General features: G+C 39.1%; 1 protein-coding gene across 1 annotated transcript in view; it reads right to left on the reverse strand.

Annotated features, from left to right (window-relative positions):
- Positions 1-19314, reverse strand: part of CYTIP (cytohesin 1 interacting protein) — a 72119-nt gene extending 52805 nt beyond the window's left edge. The window contains exons 1-2 of the mRNA XM_062199886.1: positions 19203-19314; positions 17597-17700 (exon numbers count right to left, since the gene is read on the reverse strand). Of these exons, the coding sequence (XP_062055870.1) occupies positions 17597-17599 (3 nt within the window). The 5' untranslated portion in view covers positions 17600-17700; positions 19203-19314. The remainder of the gene's footprint in view (positions 1-17596; positions 17701-19202) is intronic.
- Positions 19315-22072: the final 2758 nt, after the last annotated feature.

Raw genomic sequence — 22072 nt, forward strand, 5'->3', positions numbered from 1 at the left:
TTCAGAATCATATTATAACATATCTTATAACATGACATATAGCCATAATATGTCAGGATATAACACAAGAACCTGAAAAAATCCACAAACAAAAATGAATGTGAAGGATCTGTTTGTATATGGAAATAATTGCATTTTGTCTCTCTGTGCCTCAGTTTTCACATCTATATGAGTACCAAAATCACAGGGTTCTGTGAAATTTATTAAGCTGCTATAAAACTATCTGACACAATAGTAAACGCTCAATAAATATTAAGTAAAATATCTAAGAAATCCTGAGCTGTTGAGTACTGACATGGCATGTAGATACAAGTGGTAGAGTCAGATGGTCACTTTACAAAGAGAGATATTCTTTCTCCTCCTTACATTGATGGATATAAAGGAATCGCCATTTTAGGTGCAATTAGAGGAAGCATATATGACAGCTTTGATAACAATGTGATAACTTCTGCAAATGCCACATTGACTTACATTTTCCACAATGCTAAAAGACCACTATATTAAAACCTTCCACCCCACTTCCCCATTCTGCTTCCCCTTCTTCAGTTTTCACTGGGTGTGACAAGTTGTCTGTGTATTACAAATGACTGCCATTCATAGGAAGTTAAGAAGATTCATGTTTATAGCCATTTTGCATCTGATATTTAGTGTCTCCCTGTATTGTGAGACACTGGACATCGTCTCAATTATTCAAGGGAGCATTGATCTTTCCATTTGTTTTCATAAGTGGTTTTCCCATTTAATTTATACAGAGGAGGACAGGTCACTCAAAACTTTGAGCAGAGTAATCCATCTTCAATTGTCAATTTTTCTAAAGAGTTTACAAAAACACGACCTGGTTCCAGAAAAATGAAGGGTTGGGGTAGTCTAAGGGAAATGGGGAAGGTGGAATTGTCCATGAAATATTATGACACTAGAACATAACCACAGTATTTCCATAACTGATAATGAGTTATCTTCAGTTTTGTAGTTTAGGGCAATTGTATTATCATTCTACTTGTAAGCTCAAATGAATAATAAACAGTTTCTCTCTGACTCAGATACTTCTGTTTTTGTTTCCTGTTTGGTTTAACTTACCCAGGTATCTTAGAAACCAATGAATCATTATGTCAGCTCCTTTAGAGTACATGGCTCTAACCTTTTTCCTTATAAACCAAGAGATTCACCTCATACAAATTTCTGGCATTTCAGGAAATACGTTATATCATTTTCTTTTTGTTTGACTTAGAGATGATACTACTTATTCAGAATACAGAACTCTCTTTGCCCAAGAGAACTTAAAAAAAAAAAAGTTGGGAGCAGGCATTGTAACAAAATGAGTTTAGCCTACCACCTGTGATGCCAGCATCCCGCATGAGTGCTGGTTTGAGCCCCAGCTGTTCCACTTCTGACCCAGCTCCTGCTAATGAGCCTTGGAAAGAAGCAGATGACCTGAGTACTTAAGCCCTTGCATCATGTGGGAAACCTGGTTGGAGTTTGGGGCTGTTGGCTTCAGCCTGGCCTTGCCCTGGCTGTTGTGGCCATTTGGGAAGTGATCTGGTGGATTTAAGATTTTTTTTTCTCTCTGTCTCTCTCTCTCTCCCTACCCCTTTCTCCTTCTCTCCATTCCTCTCTCCCTCTCTATCTCCTGTCTCTCCCTTTCTCTTTGTAACTCTGCTATTCAAATAAATAATTACACCTATAAAAATAATCTTTAAAAAGTTAAGCTTCTGAAGGATGGAGAAAATACACTAAGTGTGATCAAGAGAAATTTTGTTACATTTTATTAATTTAGCTATTTAAATCGTTGGTATAAACTGGGCTGAAAATAAAGAAACCAAGAAATAGAGTAAGTAGAGAAGATCTCATTGATTTCATCACTGCATACTGAACACAAATGAACGTGTATGTGAACTGTAATGAAGAATGGGTTGTACAAAGTGCATACTAGAAAACCTCAATGATAAACTGGGTTGATTTGTTAGAGGGGCATGAAGAGTCCCTAACTAGCTGTATGTGAAGTTATTGAAAGGGGAGATCACCCATATTTTGTGACAACACTTAGCTGAGACTTCTGAAAGCTGATTCAAATTACCAGCAAAACAATAATTTGTAAACAGAGTTTATATGACACAACATAGTTAACTTGTATTGATAAAACATAGCTCTAGGTCTTTCTGATCATTTCCTCCTCTTTCCTGGAAAGAGAAATCAATTTAAAATAACAGCAATGATTTTTTTTATATCTTCTAAGTACCCTATGACCACAAGCAATTTGCACAAGGATTGCTTCACCAGGAAGGCCACCGAGGTGGAAGACTTCAAAACAAAAAGAAATGTAGTCACTAACTCCTAACCCCAGATTAAACACACCTTTTCTAGGCCTCCCAGGCCATATCTCTTTCTCCACCATTGAGATTTCCTTTTCAATACCCTAATCAGAATCAATAGAACTCATGGTCTAGCTTCATCCCAGGTAGCTTAGGATTTCTATACTTTCTTACCCATTTGCCAAAGCATGTAGCCCACCATACAGCCCCTTATGTAGTGTAGTAAGTAAAAATACCTGACCATGTTTATTTTGTGTTCTTTCTTATTCATCTGTAGGGACCATGTATGTCCCTATTAGTTCAATGGCGTGACTAAGACTGGAATGTAATGGAGAACCTGAGCAGTCTCTAGCTTGCTTTCATTACTGATATCTACCCACTTAAAGCAAGTTTATTAGAACATGAAAACATTGCTTATTTATGCTGTAAACATTTGGAATGCTTGAATAGGCAATTTTTACTTTGTAGCAAAGAATAAGATAGTAAGTAAAAAATTTATCATAATAAGTTTGTTTTTTCTTTTTTTATTTTTTTTTTAATTTTTGACAGGCAGAGTGGACAGTGAGAGAGAGAGAGAGAGACAGAGAGAAAGGTCTTCCTTTGCCATTGGTTCACCCTCCAATGGCCGCCGCGGTTGGCGCGCTGCGGCAGGCGCACCGCGCTGATCCGATGGCAGGAGCAAGGTGCTTCTCCTGGTCTCCCATGGGGTGCAGGGCCCAAGCACTTGGGCCATCCTCCACTGCACTCCCTGGCCACAGCAGAGAGCTGGCCTGGAAGAGGGGCAACCGGGACAGGATCGGTGCCCCGACCGGGACTAGAACCCAGTGTGCCGGCGCCGCAAGGCAGAGGATTAGCCTAGTGAGCCGCGGCGCCGGCTTAAGTTTGTTTTTTCTAATAATAAAATATATGGAGTATGTCAGAGTCAATATATTTGCAGGTTTACATACTCATAGGGATTGCTAATGTTACTAATTATTTGTTAAGATTTCTTTATTATTTGAAACACAGGGAGAGATAGAGAAGATAGATAGAGATAAAGATAGAGAGAGTGAGAGAGATGATAGAGATAAAGGTAGAGGTAGAGATGGAGATGGAGATAGCAATGGATGGAGATAGAGACAGAGACAGAGACATAGATAGAGATAGAGAGAGATAGAGATAGAAATAGAGTTTTCATTCACTGGTTCACTCCAGAAATGCCTACAACATCCAGGGATAGGCCAAGATTAAGAGAGGAGGCAGGAACTACATTTGAGTCTTCTACATGGGTGCCAGGAACCCAAGTAATTGGACCATTATCCACTGCCTCCAGACACATTAGCTGGATGCTGGATCAGAAATAGAGTAGTTGGGACTTGAACCAGGCACTCTTATATATAGGATGCACATGTCCCAAGCAGCAGCTTAACCAGTTGTACCACATCACCTAATCCTGATGTAATTTTGATCCAATAATCCAAGCAATTATCTCCCTGTCCTGATGACAGCACTTTAGTTCATTTCTTTGCCAAGAGTCAAAAATCCTAAGCCCATAACAATAAATATCCAACAGCAAGTACAAGCAAAAACAAAAACAAAACAAAAACCCAATACCTCTTCAATATCTAGGAAGGAGTACCCAGGACTTCCTGCTGCTGGCTGACTCTGGAGCCTGACACACTATTTCTACCCCCATGGCAACTGCTTGCCCTAAGGAAGACCCTTTGCTTGTCTTAATACCTGTGATAATTATCAAAAACCACTAGGCCCTTCTAGATGTCCAGTCATGATGCTGCCAGTGGTCCCTAGGCTAGGAAGGATTGCTGGCACTCACGGGCTTTCTCAATCATGAGAATTGAAAAGAGTGCACATGGTGCAATAAAACTTAAATGTGCCCCATATGATAATAATACTATTTGGTAAATCAATCACTATCTTAAGCTTATCTGAGGTTGTGTGATCTCCATCACAAAATGAAGATTAATATTTATTTTTGTAGGGTTGTTCTGAAGATATAAAAAAAAAATCTTAGTGCATACCACAGAGTACTTAAAAAAAAAGCCTTAGTAGGAGTAATAGTACTAGTAGTAACAGTAGCACTAATGTATTTGTAATGCCATTAGAAAAATCATAAGAAGGTGAAACAAGCTGAGACCCAAGACATGACAGATTGATCAAGTCAACAAACAGTCGTGACAAGCTTCAGGATGATCCAGAAACGTGAGTCAGTGAAGTCTTCCACTAAACAGAGCAGAGATCAATCTACAGAAAGCATCTTGGAGAAGAGCATCACTTTGAATTTGTCTGCCTACAGATCTGTGCAAAGACTCACAGCTGTGGAGGTCATTTGAAGAGATCACTATAAGAACTTTGAACTAGGTTCCTGAGAAGTGAGACCTGTGGTCACATCCCAGAAGTCTTTGGGTCCATTGAGGAACATTCAAGATTTTTGTTCACCAAGAGAAATCACTGTTTCTACATGTTTCTTCTTAACATGGATCAAAAAACACTGAGAAAACCCTCTCAACATTGCAACAATGCCATCAGAACTGCAAGCAAACAGAAATTGAATATTTAAATTTCCCCATTGCTTACCAGAGTCTGGCCAAACATGATCTGGATGCTTTTTCTGCTTTGTCATTCTGGTGCTTCTAGAAGCCCAGTGTGCCCCAAGAAGGAGTACCTGGAAGCATCAGATCCACACGGTTCTAAGCCTTTCTCTTCAGTTCTAGATTACTTCTCCAGGAAAATTCCATAACTACCATTCCCAAGGGCCAATCTGAGTGTGCACCATGTTTGTGCACCATGTACTGCTACAATGCATGGGATTTTTCTTACCACGCCATAATGCAATTAACTTTCTGGTCTCAATTTCCACTAGACTAAGCTCTCTGAGAGTAAAGCCTGCTTCCTCTTTCCCACCTTTATGTTTGTAACATAGTGCCTGCATTGATTGCTGGTTTCTATTTGCTAATGAACAGACAAATACTAGAGGCAAATATTAGAAGTATATATACAACAGAGGTTAATGGCAGCAAGGATTTCAAGAGGGAACAGAGGATGGGACAGGCATTAGGCTGGTGGTTAAGATACCAGTTAAGAGGACCACATCACACATCTGAGTTCCAGGGTTCAATACTTGGTTATGGTTCCTGACTCCAGCTACTTACTAATGCAGTCCCCGGGAGGCAGTGATGATAGTTAAAGTAATTGGGTTCCTGTCATCCACATGGGAGACCTGAATGGTGTTTCCAACTCTTTGTTTCAGCTTGGCCCAGCTCTGGCTATTGTGGGCATTTGGAAAGTGGGATCATCTTCTCTCTCTCTCTCTCCATCTCTCTCTCTCTCTCTCTCTCTCTCTCTCTCTCTCTCAAATAAATAAAAACCTAAATAAACAACAAACTAAAGATACCTATTGGGGCCAGTGCTGTGGCACAGTGGGTAAAGCTGCCACCTGCAGTGCCGGCCTCCCATATGCACACTGGTTTGAGTCCTGGTTACTCCACTTCCGATCCAGCTCTTTGCTGTGGCTTGGGAAAGCAATGGAAGATGGCCCAAGTCCCTGGGCCCCTGCACCCATGTGGGAGACCCAGAAGAAGCTCCTGGCTCTTGGCTTCGGATCAGCTCAGCTCCGGCCTTGCAGTCATTTGGGGAATGAACCAGCAGATGGAAAACCTCTCTCTCTCTCCCTGCCTCTCCTTCTCTCCGTGTGTAACTCTAACTTTCAAGTAAATATACAAATCTTTTTTTTTAAAAAAAAAGATACCTATTTTAAAAAAGAGGGAACAGAGGGATATATGTGACATTGAACAAAAGCCCAAGTGACCCCTTCCACATCTCTAAACAGAGTTAATGACTCCAGAGATATTTGAGCCTACATGTAGACATCCTACTTTTAAATAAGCATTTCACAATTCTGGTTGTGACTTTTGTACTTACAATGCAACATTCAAAATCATAGCTACACTACCAGTCACCATGTACCCACTGGGAAATGAACTGGCCCAAGTGACAAGATGTTCCTGCGAATAGGTACAACATCATTCACATTTAAAAAATTGGCACTTGAGGAACAGTATTTGGTGACAGCCAAAACTCCTTCAGAGAGAAAGTGGAGATTGAAGAAAAAAGCTGAGAGTGGAGGAGTGTGAATTCATATGCCTCATCTCCTTGGCTCAACAGAGCAAAGCAATGAAACAACACATATGCCACAATGATTAATGCCCTGGGACTTGGTGACATCACACTCGGGAGATCCAACAACCAGCACCTCATATTCTGGACGGATGGAAAGCCTAGTGAAATGATGTGGAGATGAAGTGGAATAAAAGTCCCCCCCATATAATAAAGAGTTCAATGATGACTCGATTAAGTACACTTTGATTCTAGACAAGTTTAGAGACATAAATTATTATGCTCATGCTTTAAAAATATGTTGATGTTTCCTAGTAAGAAGTGAAAGAAGGCAACATCCTCTCCACCAGGCCTACAAAAGCTTCAAACTCTGTTGGGGTCATGGGGTTATGTAGTGGTAGGCAGGCTTCTGCAGGACAGGGATTGAGAACCCAGATAATTTGAGGAGACAGAAGTACAAGCTTGAGCATGTGGACCAGCAACACGCTATACTGATAGCAAGTGTGGATGGGCCTGACTCTGGAAGGGGTTGGGTAAAAGCAGGAAATTCTGGTGAGTACTAAAAATGAGGCACATAAAGGCTTCTAGCCCTGGATCACAACCTACTGGCAAGATGCAAATACATTTATCTTCCTGGGAAAGAGTATGTTTTAAAACAACAGTGATGCCTTCAAGTTCCCCTAGACATTTTAGAAAGTCCACCTGAAATGAGGGTGAGGAAAGTTGGAAATTTCCATGTATTTGCACTACAGTCATTTATGAAGGCAACAGCCACTGCTGGTCCCTCCTACTCTCTGCAGCCCAACCGAGAAAATGTACAAGGGCACTTCAAAAAGTTCTTGGAACAATTGATTAAAAGAGAAGTTTCTTTTGCAGGGAAAAAGTTTTTGAAATCCAGGCATAGTCTTTTCATAACGTTGTTCCATGGACTTTTTGAACCCATAATTTAATATAAATGAATTGGAAAAGTTCATGGACTTAAAAATAAAAAGAAAATGTTAGAGATTAAACTCTAATACGCATCCCTTTGAAAACCTCTTAACCAGAACATTTTAGAGGTAAAGTTGAAAAGCTAGGTGACTCTCTGTAAAAATGTGGATTCGGGCACACAATTAGTTTGTTTTAGAAAAATACTTGCTTTTACCAATATACTTCAAAAAAAAAAAAAAGCACAAGTTTTTCCTTGAAGTTATTCTGTCTACTCCAGTGCTTTGACAGAGCTACCCAACACCATGAGTTAGTCCTATATTCTTATTTGCTCTAAGTTCCATCCCTACTCTTGCATCACTCAGATCTGAGATAACATCCATGTGTGCATCACTATTGCCAATGTGCTACACTTTTTCTTTGTGACCGTATTTTCCAGTTTTTCCTTAATTATCTTAGTTTATTACAATTTGCAAAATATAGAGGAACCCATCACCACCCAAAACCATCATGAACGTTTATCACAGTCCATCTAGTACTTTCTTAGTATTAATTTTAAGTAGATGAGATAATTATGCATACATAATTATGTATCCTTTCTTGTTACACTTAAAACACTATCTTTTTAAGATTTTTATTTATTTACTTGAAACATTTACAGGGAGAAGAAAGGGAGAGATGGAGGAGGGGAGAGGAAGAGACAGAGACAGAGACAGAGAGACAAAGAGATCTTCTATCCTCTGACTTACTCTCCAAAACACTATCTTTAAACACAGTTTTGCTACTTAAACCCTAACGCTGTCCATCCATGATCATTTTCCTTTGTCACTAAGAACCCACTTAAGTCATAATTTTAATTGTAGAATGATGGACCATCTCATAACTGTACCATAAATTACCATTTACTACTAATTTAATGTTTTTAAATATTAAGTTGCTTTCAATATTTCACTGTTAGCAATAATGATGTGATGAAATGTGGGCATAATTCTTTGTCCACATTACTATTTTCATAGAATATATCTTTATATGAAAAAGTACTGGTTTGAAAACTAATGGATATTTAGCAATATCTATCAAGCAGTATCCATAAATTATTTGTAGAAAGGTTGCATATGAAATTATCCATCTTATAAAACTCCTGGGCCGGCGCTGCAGCTCAATAGGCTAACCCTGCACCTGCAGCGCTGGCACCCTGGGTTCTAGTCCCAGTCAGGGCGCCAGATTCTGTCCCAGTTGCTCCTCTTCCAGGCCAGCTCTCTGCTGTGGCCTGGGAGTGCAGTGCAAGATGGCCCAAGTGCTTGGGTTCTGCACCCGCATGGGAGACCAGGAGAAGCACCTGGCTCCTGGCTTCGGATCAGCGCGGCGCGCCGGCCGCAGCAGCCATTGGTGGGGGTGAACCAACGGTAAAGGAAGATCTTTCTCTCTGTCTCTCTCTCACTGTCCACTCTGCCTGTCAAAAAATAAAAAATAAATAAATAAAAATTTAAAAAATAAAATAAAAAATACTCCTGATAACCTTGTTTATGGACCAGTTAAAATATTTGATAAAATGTGCTCTATGGAAACTGCTACCTAATTTTGGCTTTAAAATTTTTGAAAATTCACTTGCATTGTATTATACATTTTTCATATTTTGTTGATTTAGTTTACCACTTGTATCTTGTTTTGTGATTTTTTTACAGATGTGTATGAAAATAAGTTTTTTACATGTTATTTGTGTTTTCAATTCGCTTGCAGAAAATTTTTTTACCCATAAATCTTTTCCTTGGTGGTTTCCTTACTTGCTTTGAAAATATTCTTTTCCATTAAAACATCAGATAAATATTCATCTAAATGTCTTCTAAGTTATTTTGGTTGCTTATTTATATTTTGTTATTTAAATCACATAGAATAAAATTGTTAATTATTTTTAGAGTAGGAGGTACTAAGGTGAATTTTTAAATCCAAATAACCAGTTTTCCCAAGCAGCATTAGAAAACTACCCATACCCTTCCTTACTGATTTATGAAGCTTTATTTATGCTATTAAACTTTCCTACTCTGACTTTCAAATAAATAAATCTTAAAAAAAAGAAACAAAAGAAATACAGCCAAGACACAAACCCAAGCACTTTGATGTGGATTGTGGATATCCCAACAGGCATCTTAACCAGTACACCCAATGCCCACCCTTATAGCTTTAACTGCTAACTAGTGCTATGCTATTTTTTATCATTGTGGTTTTTTGCAACTCACTCGTGATTAAGAATCCTACGCTGAAGATAGGGTTTTGTACTCAGATCTCTATTAAACCCCTTACTAGCTTCTAATAGCTAGTTATGGCCTCTCTGTGACTCAATTTCCTGCTGTAACATGGGCATATTGATATGACTTCCCCCATCAGGTTGTTACAAAGATGAAGCTAAGTACTTGTACTCTCATTTTTATAGAGAGAAACCAGATCGATCATGGCACAGAATGGGTGTTTGCAACTAAATGTGAAAGAATAACGTAACAGGCAAATACAAATTCCAGTTATGCTGAAGTGGCTAAATTTCTCAGAACTATACCACTTCTAACTTGCTAGCCTCAATTTAGTCTCTCTCTGCTTGTCATAAACTGGTTTAATGGTTGTGAACATGGAGGAGAGTGTTCTAAGAAAACAAAATTCAACTTTGGGAGACAGCTGTTTTTCTAGGTAATAAAGAGTCACATCATTCATCTATTGGTTTCCTCTTTTGTGATTTTATTACAGGTCCCTTTGGGTGAAAAAGTTTTTGAAATCCATACATAGATTTTGCATAACAATTTCCATGAATTTTTTGAACCTGTCATATATAAACATAAAAGAATTGGAACATTAATGGACTTTATTAAAATTAACAGAAAATGTTAAAGACAGAGCAGTAACTGTGATTGTCCTTTGGATTAAGATTCACTGTCAAGGCTAAAACTTCTAGGAAGAGGCCACCTCTTCCTACCCATCTGTGCAGCTCCTTAGTCATTTCCAGATCCTTATCTATGAGTATAAAACACAAAGGCAAGGTAGAAAACTGAACTATATGACTTCCTGGAAATTCTCTGTCCAGTGGGTACTGTCATTATAATGAAACATTACTCTGTTCCCATGAAGCAGTGAAGAAATCTATAACCTATTTAAAAAATAAATTCCTCTGCTTTGGTTATCTGTAACTCTTTATAACAGTATTTTATCATCAATTAACATTTAAATAGATTTTTAATCAGTTTTGACTTCAAAGCAAAGTTGAGTGGGAAGTGCAGAGCTCCCTACCCAACATGTGTACAACCTCCCCCACTGTCAACACCCCCTACTAGAGTCAGACATCTGTTGAAATTGATGAGTCTACACTGACACCTCATTATCACATAAAGTTAATAGTTTAAAGTTTACTCAGTGTTGTGAATTTTATACATTCTTGACAAATGTATGATGATATATATCCAAAATTATAATATCATATGGAATAGTTTCATTGTCCAAAAAATCATCTGTGGCCTACCTTTTCATCTCTTTCTGATATTCCCTGTTTTGTTTTGTTTTGCTTTGTTTTGTTTTGTTTTATTGCTTCCATAGGTTTCCCTTTACCATGGTGTTGTCGAATTGGAATTAGACAGATAGCCTTTTCAGATTGGCCTCTTTAATTTGGTATGCATGTGGATTTCCTTTATGTGTTTTACAATCTGATCACTCATTTCTTTTTAGCACTGAATAATATTCCTCTATAGGAATGGATCACATTTTTGTCTACCCACTCACCTGCGGAAAGACATCTTTGTTATTTCCAATTTTAGCTATTACGAATAAAGCTGCTATAAACATCTGAAGTATGCTTTGGTATAGACATAAAATTCACACTTAGCATCGAGATCCTTTTTTAAAAAAGATTTATTTTATTTATCTGAAAGTAAGAATTACACAGAAAGAGGAAAGGCAGAGGAAGAGAGAGAGAAAGAGAAAGAAAGAGAGAGAGAGAGAGAGAGGTCTTCCGTTCTCTGGTTCACTCCCCAATTGGCCACAATGGCCAGAGCTGCACAGATCCGAAGCCAGGATCCAGGAGCTTCTTCCAGGTCTCCTATATGGGTGCAGGGGCCCAAGGACTTGGACCACTTTCTGTTGCATTCCCAGGCCACAGCAGAGAGCCGGATAGGAAATGGAGCAGCCTGGACTCAAACCGGCACCCATATGGATTGCCAGCATGGCAAGCCACAGCTTTACCTGCTACAGCACAGTGCCGGCTCTTAGCATCGCGATTTCTGCATCTTATTTACCATACAAGTTACCATACTCTTCTGAGTATGTTCAGTTTTGTAAGAAGTTAGCAAGTCGCCTTTCAAAGTAACTGTACCATGTTGCATTTCCAAGAACAATTGATGAGAGTTCCCATTACTCTATATCTTTACACCATCTGATTTTTTTTTCATTTTTTTGGATTTTCACCATTCTAATAGAGGTGTAGTGGCACCTCAGTGTTGGCTTAATCTGCAATTCCTAATGATATGCGATGTTGAGCATTTTTCATAATGTATTTGCATCTGTGTATTTTTGGTGAGATGTCTGTTCAGTATTTTGCACATTTACTGATCCAGTTGTTTGTGTTCCTATTGTTGAGTTTTAGGGGTTACTTGTATATTTTGGATAATCCCTTAAAACATATGTCCTTTGCAAATATTTTTCCCAATCGATGACTTATCTTTTCATTTTCTTAATAGTGTTACTCACCAATCAGAAATTTTCAATTTTTATGAATAAATTTTTGCCCTCCAAAATGCACAGACTTTTGAGTTCAACTTTTCTTGCTATTCCAGAATTGCGGTTAGAACTCTAACATCAGGATAAAGAAGCCAGAGAGCTGATAAGGACTGGAGCCAGCCACATTCTTCAAGGCTTTCAAAGGGACAGGGAAATGGCTTTGCTGCCTTCAGCTGTCACCCAAACTATGCCCTATTCATTTCCAGTCAAGTCTAACAAGTTCAGAGTCGGTGAACTCAAGGGGCTTCCATAGCTTAGACATCTTATAGCGAGAGTCTCGGGTGACTGCTGACATCATAAATAAGAGTGCCAATTGTTAAATCAACAATGGGAGTCACTGGGTACATGCTCCCCATGTAGGATCTCTGTCCTTAATGTGTTTTACTATGAAACTTAAAAACACTAATAGTCAAACAGTACCCTATACCTTGTGCGGTTGTGTGAGTGCAGCCTGTTGAAATCCTTGCTTAGTATATACTAAGTTGATCTTCAGTGTATGACGGTAATTGAAAATGAAACTCGATAAAGGGTGGGATGGGAGAGGGAGAGGGAGAGGGGAGGGCCACGGGAGGGAGGGAGGTTGGGGGGGGGAAGCCACAACAATACAAAAGTTGCATTTTGTAAATTCACATTTATGAAATAAAAAATAAAAATAAAAAAAGAAAAGAAGAAGAAAAAAGGAACATTGGGGTGGAAAAAGAGGCACAGGAGATCATTAAAGGTGTGATGGGGTCATGGTATGGATAGGAAGGGAATAAGGCCAAAGTTTTTTCTTCCACTCCCCAAGGACATGTCTGTCACCGCTGAGCCAAATCCAAGGGCTGCCCAAAGAACCAGTCTTAAAGACTGGGAAGGGTGCCTGCAAGAAGTGAAAGCCAGCATTTCATTCCTAGTTTGACACTTGCACACTCACTAGCCTTGCCAATCCACTCCTATACCTATGTGAACTGAGAGAAAAAGGTACCAGCCCTGGGGGGCAATTTACATGGGTCCACAGGTCCAGCAAATTTGGAGAAAGTAGCCAGGTTTGTGACATCTTGACATTTTCCATCTGCAGTGGTTGGCTGCTGTACCAGTGAACCTCAGCAGCGAAAGACTGGGAGGTTTGCATAGACGAGAACTTACGAAGCTGGAACTGCTGATAGCTGATGTGACTGATCAACTCCTATGTAGATGCCTACCACACAGATGGCCTCAACCTGACAGTTCATGATAGAGGAACAGTCAAAAACTACAGAGGAAAGACGACAACTACTCTGAGAAATGTGAGCAACGGGTCCTTTTCTTTCTCTTTTCTCTCTGCCCCAACTCACCCCAAACTGCAGAAGGCTGCAGGAAGGAGAGAGAGATGGCAGCCTAGAGGCAGATATATTCCCAGGTTCCAGCCCCAAAACCTTGTGTCTGACCAATGAAGTGGGAGGGGATGGCTTTAAACTGGATTGAGATTAGAGCTTCTATAACACAAAATTTGAGTTTGTTTTATTTTCTAATAGGAAAATGGCCAAAATATAATGTGTCTGCCCAAGGAAAAGAGAAATTTGACGAAGTTTAAGAAACTGGAGAAATCATTATTACTTTCATGTATATGCCCCTAGGCAAATCAGACTATTCAGTATACTCATTACTCAAAGTAAACTAAATAATCTGATATTGCCATTAGGAAGAGAACTCCACTAAAGTGAAAACATGTGAGAATTTAAGGAATAGGACATAAGTAGACACTTGATGTGCTGTTTTCATGTTGTGTATTAATTATATATAGTTAATAATGACAGCACTTCATATAATATATTTATAGTATATCATAGCTGTAGATACATGAATTATAAACCTAGAAAAACCTGGATTCAAATCATGAGTATATGCTGGTCTCCTGTTTACATAAATGGTCCCCAGTATTTTTTATTTTAAAGAAGGGGGTGGAATTTAATCTTTATTTACAGGACACTGTAAGATACGAAATTCACAGAAATAAGAAACCCATTCAGAATCTTATGCTTTGTCATGATTAGATTGAGGCTATAAACTGAAAGTCACAAATGAAAATGTTCTTATGGGGCCGGTCCGGTGGCACAGTAGGTTAATCCTCCACCTGCAGTGCCGGCATCCCATATGGGCACCAGTTAAAGACCTAGCTGCTCCACTTCCAATCCAGCTCTGTGCTATGGCCTGGGAAAGCAGTAGAAGATGGCCCAGGTCCTTGGGCCTCTTCATCCATGTGGGAGACCCAGAAGAAGCTCCTGACTCCTGGCTTCAGATCAGTGCAGTTCCAATAGTTGCAGCCATTTGGGAGTGAACTAATGAAAGGAAGACCTCTCTCTCTGTCTCTCCCTCTCACTGTCTGTAACTCTACCTCTCAAATAAAATAAAATAAAATAAAAAATCTTTAAAAAATGTTCTTCAAAAAATTTGAATCTTTATTTTTTTTCAAAATTATGTCATATGTTTTAACTCATATCAGTAACACTTCAGGAATTTGAGGTAATTAAAGAGAAATAACAAATTGATTATACACTCAAAATAAAGTAGTATAATAATATGATGGTGTGATTCAGGTAATATTAAAAGGCCTGGGAGTGCAGTGGAGGATGGCCCAAGTCCTTGGGCCCTGCATTCGTATGGGAGACCAGGAGAAGCACCTGGCTCCTACCTTCGGATCAGCGTGATGCACCGGCCGCAGCCCGCCTGCCGTAGCGGCCATTGGAGGGTGAACCAACGGCAAAAGGAAAACCTTTCTCTCTGTCTCTCTGTCTCTCACTGTCCACTCAGCCTGTCCAAAAAAAAAAAAAAGAGGCCATTACAAATCATCAATGATGTCTTATGTCATCATGAAAGCTTAATTGGCTGGGCAGAATTTGAAGCAGCCTTTTCAAGGTGGGATAAATATTGCTAGCTAGGGAGGCTGAAGCTATATATCATGCTCGGAGAGTAGAAATGTAATAAGAGTAGAATACAGAGGGTGGAATAAGAATTCTATAAAGACCTTATCCCACAGGTTATCAAATCCTTTTGCAAATATCGTATTACACCCTAAGAACATAACTATGAGGTAGTTATTTTCTTATTTTCATTAATGAAACCTATTGAAGCATAATGAAATTGAATGGTTCTTACTAGATCATTCACTGTGCATGGTACATGGAAAGTCAAATCCAGATTATTTTGACTTCTGGTTTTATTTTTTGTATCTATGATATTCTTAGGGTTCTCTGGCTTTAAATAGGAATAAATACGTGATGTAATAAAATTACTCCGACTTAAAATAAATCATGAGGTATTTGATACCTCTATGATCTTTCAGATTACATATGGAAAATGGCCATAATGCCTCTGAACACGGCTGCCACAGGGATAAATCATGAATTGTGACACAGCAGGTGATAGGTACTAGAAAAATGATGGCTAGTATTTTCAGCATTTTTTTTCATCATTTGTGCATCACTACCATCTATTATTGTGGGACTTCTTTGTTTTTGTTTTTTGGTTTTTTTTTGTTTCTTACTGAGATGTTACCAGTAATATCCAGAGACATAAGAGTATAACAGTACTGGTAAAAATATATTTAAGTTTTGGCTTTTGGGGAAAAAAAAAACTAAAAAGTATAAGTCAAGGTAAGCAAAATTCCTCAAAAAAGCTGGTATTTGGTGATTTCTTACATACCCTAGTTCATGGACATCTCTGAAGGTGAGGAAGGCATAGGGTTGGATTTGGCCTTGTTGCAGTGTCTCAGCATCTGGACAGCACTTGGAGAAAAAGCTCAAAGCCTTGAGGCTAAACAACTTTCCCAGTGGTGGTCTGATCTCATCTCACCCCTACTTGTCCTTCATATCCCTTGTTTATTTAGTTGGCTGTTTCAATCACAGCACCCATTATATGCTCTCATCTTTGTCTTTGAAGAAAGGCAGCTAGGATATCAGTGCTTCAAGTGCTTCATTATGGAGACAGTGCCCGGCATCACCCACATTCAAGTCAGCCAGCTGGTTCAAAACCTGACATTGCTCTAAATTACCAAACAGGTACTGGATTTAATTACGGTCAATTTTATTTATAATCCTTGTTTCTTTCCTTTTTTCTTGGCCATTTTTCTCATTTACTACTGCTTCCATAGAGGGTGGGTGGCAGATATCAACAAATCACTCAGTTTGCTGCATTTTACTTTGTTCTCTTGAGGAATTCTTCAGAATGGATTTCCTGAGGAAAGTCAACTAAACCATTGGCTTAAATACTATTAGTGGATCAATTGCAATTTCAATTAATTGTACCATCTGGGTTGCTCATTACCATTCTGGGGTTGAAAAATACAACTGGTAACAGCAAGAAAGTGGTCTCCTGTTCTTTCTATTCATCTTCTGGTCAAGGATCTACCTGTACCCTGGACCCTCAGATCCAAGAGCTAGCCTCCAGGTTGGTAACAGCTGAGCTCAGTCTGTGACCATCTTCCTGGCAAAGAGGCCATCCGTGGCATCCTCCTTCTCTCTCACAAACGCTAACATCAAGTCACTAGAGGTAAGATCCAGGAGCACCTTCCAAGAGATTACATACTTTCGAGATCTACTGTGCAGTCTCTTCTCATAGACTCCAGAAGTGCGCCTGATAAAAGTCTCCTGGAGATAGTCCCTGATCTCTGTTGTCCAGTCTCAAGTGGAACTCTGAGCCGATCTGAATTAGAGCGAATGCTTTGTGATATCCTCAAAACTTACCTTTGGACAGGTAGCCTATTTGATTAAGTTTCAGCTGCCCCAGATCAAGTTTTGATCCCCTATCTTACAGAAAACATAAAAGCAACTTGTTGCCCTTTCTATAACAACAAAGAGAAATACCCCCATTCAATCAAAATGTTTATTGATCATCTGTTCTCTGCAGATGATACCAAGATGAAAAGACAGGGCTCTTGTCCTTACAAAATAATAAATTCTCCTTCTCTCTCTCTCTCTCTCAATTCCATGAGCTACCTTATTCAGTCTTCAGCATAACAATAATAATATCAAGTTTGACTTTTAGTGCTTAACCTATTTAAATGTGACTTCTCAACAGCTTCTTCTTTTCTCTTTTGTCTAAGAAACTTCAACTGTCTCAATAAGTCTCTTGTTTTGTTTTTTTGTTTTGTTTGTTTGTTTTTTAGCTTGTCCTTGTTTTGATGTCATACTCCCAGGTTTATTAAGCTTTTTTATTATCAGAAGTGTCTACAACTCAACATTGGCCTTAATGAAGACATCCCCCCAGTAAATCCATTGACTGTATGTTATAAGATAAAAACACAAGAGACTTAGTATCAACAAGTAGAAGTACAAAATATTTAGAAAAGAAAACTCCTAAGGGTCAATCTTCATTAAACACTTGGATAAAGAATTTCCGGAAAGAATCCCTCAATATTTTACTTATCTAAACATACAACTCTTCATTAATATTAATTTGTTCTCTTCCTTCCTTCCCTCTAGATCAAAGAAAATAATCCATAATGAGAATCAAGCCACACATTTCATACTCACACTCACCATAGAACTGTACTTGGCAAACTGCAGCCAGCGACTCCTCCTGGTCTCCACGCCAGATCATACAAGGTTTCCTCTAGTCGGCTTTAGTCTGAATTTGCAGCCTCCTGCAATGCAACAGGACACCAGCATACTGAAAAAGAAAGTCACTCTTACCCTGATTCCTACTCCCCATCTCATGTTTCCTGAAGTGAGTGCTCATCTATTTATTTCAGGACATGGACTGTTCAGAATCAAATTGTCACAAATAGAGAAAGGGGAAAAAAAACAACAACAACCGAAACAAAAATCAGTGATACCTTTCTGATTCTCAAGCCCTATGCAAATAGTGAAATCAATTGTGCAATGAATCATGTAGAGAAAGAAGCCATTTCTTCTCTGGAATGGCTCTAAATAAATGTTTTACATGTGACTCTTATGTGGACTATAAACTTCAAGAGCTCTAAACGCTACTTACTACAATCTAACTACAGTTTTTACTTCACTTGCTTTTGTTTTCAGGTAAATAATAAGTGCCGTTCAGTTGAAAGGAATTTCTTCTATAATTTTTATTTTAAAGAAAACCTCAGCCTTACTTTTAGCTTCATGCTGCCCCACTAAAGCCAGACTTCTCTGATTTTTTTCTTGAAGCAGAATAGTCTTCATCTATATGGCCTATCTTTTTAACAGAGTACCAAGCTGGTTTTCGTCCACATGACATTCATTTCCAGGCCCTAGAAACAATTTATAGCGAGAGCAAATTTGCCACTTGGACAGCTACTAGCACATAAATATGTATCGTGGAAAATTTTCCACATGCACTGAAAACCTCCTGGTCTGCTATGGAAAACAAGGCACTTTGGAACTGTGGAAAATAGGAGCCGTGCTTGCCTGTAAGGCAAGATCTGCCACCGATAGTCACTCTAGCTACTCAGATCTGTAACTGGCTCTCCCTGTATTGCTTTAAGATATTTATTGTGTGTGATCAGCTAAAAGTCAATATTGTAACCTCAAAAAGGAAAAAAAAAAACTTTTTTGCCTGAATTTTCCCTAAAGGACATCCATTCTGAATAGAAAATACATCTTTTCCCCTCCAAAGTACATTTGAACTGCTTAATTGTTGAATTTATAAAAAGGAAAACTGTTTTTAAAATAACAACAAAAGCACCGAAAACCACTGTAGCCTTGGCTAACCATATGTGAAACAGAACTTCTTTAGTTGCCATCATCAAACATAAAAAATGAGGAAAGAAATCATAATAATTGAAGGTTTTGCCTGTGTAAAACGAATCTGACTTGTCCTTCAGGCTCTTCCGGACAGAACTCTATTTTGCTGCCAATACTCTGCAAGGTTCAGTAATATGTAGCATAAATCACATAAAATTGAGGAACCAGTGACTTTGAGACATTCTCCTGAATGCCTCTGTGTCGCTCTACCTTCTCTCCAAGATCAGCTCGACAAGTCCTACAGAGGAGTCTGCCCAGTTACTTTCCCCATGGCTGGCCACGCACCTTCATCCTTCTATGCCCCAGCCCTTCTAAGAGTCATTAGTATCCACCCCGGCTTCCTTGTCCTAAAGAACTCTCAGAGGCCCTACAGAATTCCCTCCAGCATGTGCTTTATCCCTACCTGTCCTGTAGTGCTGGAGCTGGCTGGAAGAAGGCAGAAAGAGCTGTGCAACTGCCCATGAGAGATTCTGCCCCTGCCTGGAGCTGGGGGAGGGCATAGAGCAGGCAGCTGGAGGAAGAGAAGGCGGAGGAATTCATGTGCCACTGCAAACATGATACAGTGCCAACAAAAACACCATTCTTCTACCCAAGAATTTCAAAGTACTTTGCAAACATTAACTCATGAGCCCAAGGAGTCATGGGACAATTAGTCCATTTTTACATTCTTAAGGCAACCACTGCAGGCAAACATTAGGAAAGGGATTTGGTGCTGTGTTTCATTATTCCATAACTATTTGTTGAGCACCTACTATGTGCTGGGCCCTGGACTTAGAGGAGCACCTACAGGGCTCTCACACTAATCAATGTGCTTTAGCTTGCACTGTCAGAGGACCAGACCCTACTTACTCTACTTATTGCACTTATTTACACTTTATTTTTGCCCAAATTGTTTAGTTGAATGTGCTCCATTCTTCAGAATCACTCATAACATGCTAAGTGCTGAGCAAACATACAAAAAGGAAATATCTTAAATTACCAATAAATCTCATTAGAATTATAGGAACTGGGAAATATCAATTCAAAGTGCTCTATTTTAAGATGCCATAAATACAGCATTAGTGTGAGCAGTCTTTGACTCTTACTGTTTGTGGAATTGCTAGGGGAAAAGGAGAGTGAATCTTATAAGTACTGCATGTCGACTGTTGAGGAACAGGTTTTTTTTTTCTTCATACTTTTTGTTGAACTCTTTATTTAATGTAGGATTAATCTTATGAGTATAAAGTTAACTGAAATAGATCGTTGTAAAAAAAAAACAGAATGGGTAGAGGAAAAAGGGTAAGAATGCAGGCTTGAGAGAGGGTAGAGTGGGAAGAATCACTATGTTCCTAAATTTGGATATATGAAATACATGAAGTTTGTGTATCTTAAATAAAAGGTTTCCAAGTAAAAAATAAATAAAGGCCAGGTTTTCAAAATCAATAATATCACACTAAGCAGTTTATATAAATAAGCTGCAATTTTAAAATGGCTAATCCGATGAGCAAGAACCTTTGGAGAGGCAGAAGGTCTTTATCTACTGTTTTTTTTTCTGACCTCCTTTTTATTCAATAGTACAGAATGGTGGGTCAGATATAGAATGCAGTTGACTTCTTCATCCTTCTCTTTGGGCAAAGAACTCCAGACACTTTAGAGCATATAGTTTTCTAAGACTAAGTGAGAGAAGAAGACTGGCGGCTTTTTAAAAATTCATGACTTTTGGGCTGGCGCCGTGGCTCACTTGGCTAATCCTCCACCTGCAGTGCCGGCATCCAATATGGGTGCCGGATTCTAGTCCCGGCTGCTCCTCTTCCAGTCCAGCTCTCTGCTGTGGCCAGGGAAGGCCGTGGAGGATGGCCAAAGTGCTTGGGCCCTGCATCCGTGTGAGAGACCAGGAGGAAGCACGTGGCTCCTGGCTTCGGATTGGCGCAGTGCGCTGGCCGAAGCGGCCATTTGGGGAGTGAACCAATGGAAGGAAGACTTTTCTCTCTGTCTCTCTCTCTCACTGTCTATAACTCTACCTGTCAAATTAAAAAAATCATGACTTTCTGGGGAATCAAAAGAAGTTCAAGCTATCATCCTTTAAAGATACAAGGTGAGGATTCTAGTCTATTCTAGAATTTACTGACCCAACACCGTTTATACTGAACATAGTGAGTTCTCATGTAGACATTTACACATTTTTAAAGGAATAGGGAATTATAATACCATTTAAAATATAATACCACTTAAAATAAAACTAAATAATTAAATATTAAAATAAAAACTTAAAATATAATAACATCTTCCTCTGTAATAAACATTTCCTTGACTAAACAGACTATAATGGAGGCATATGTTCTGCCACTCAAATCTACAGTTTAACACACACATCCAATGACATTTAAACTCCACATCTTAGCAGGTAAATAACATTTTTATTTAGCCCCAGACTCCTTTCCGGCCTCAACCTCACACTCCTTATCACTCCAGCCACAGCACAGATTTTCTTAATACCACCTCCTGCTTATCTGGTGCCCTGCATCATGAAGCCTACTCCTCCCACAATTCCAAAACACACATACACACGCACATACACACACACACAGATTTTGTCAACCTGGGAAACCTCATTCTTCAATACCAGATGACATCTTCTGGTTATTCCTTCAGCAATTTCTATTCTACCTGGATATATATGCACATTTATATTTATATAAATACACACACACTAAAGGCTGAACATCTCATTACAGAGAATCTTATTTCCTTGTGCCTCCAACAACTGGTATTTTATCTTCGTAGGATTTGAATTTTCTAGAACACATTCACATCATACTTGCTGAGGTTTTACCCTTCAGTAAATGGACTTTTTAAAAAGTTTTATTAAGCAGAGCTGCAAATGAGAAGGATAAAATCAATGAAGTAAACTACCAAGTTAAAAATAGATTTATAATTTTTCATTAAAGACCTACTATATTAATATCAACACCCTTTTCATTCAGCTTGGACAGCCAAAGACTTAAGAGCTGAGACCACGTTCTATCTAATTCAATTATGATATCACTAGGGGCCGGCACTGTGGCTCACTTGGTTAATCCTCCACCTGCAGCACCGGCATCCCATATGGGCACTGGTTCTAGTCTCAGTTGCTCCTCTTCCAGTCTAGCTCTCTTCTGTGGCCTGGGAGGGCAGTGGAAGATGGCCCGAGTGCATGAGCCCCTGCACCTGCATGGGAGACCAGGAAGAAGCACCTGGCTCCTAGCTTCGGATCGGCGTAGCTCCAGCCTTAGCAACCATTTGGGGGGTGAACCA

This window comes from Lepus europaeus, chromosome 1 (assembly GCF_033115175.1).
Source record: "Lepus europaeus isolate LE1 chromosome 1, mLepTim1.pri, whole genome shotgun sequence".
In the NCBI taxonomy this organism is placed as follows: domain Eukaryota; kingdom Metazoa; phylum Chordata; class Mammalia; order Lagomorpha; family Leporidae; genus Lepus; species Lepus europaeus.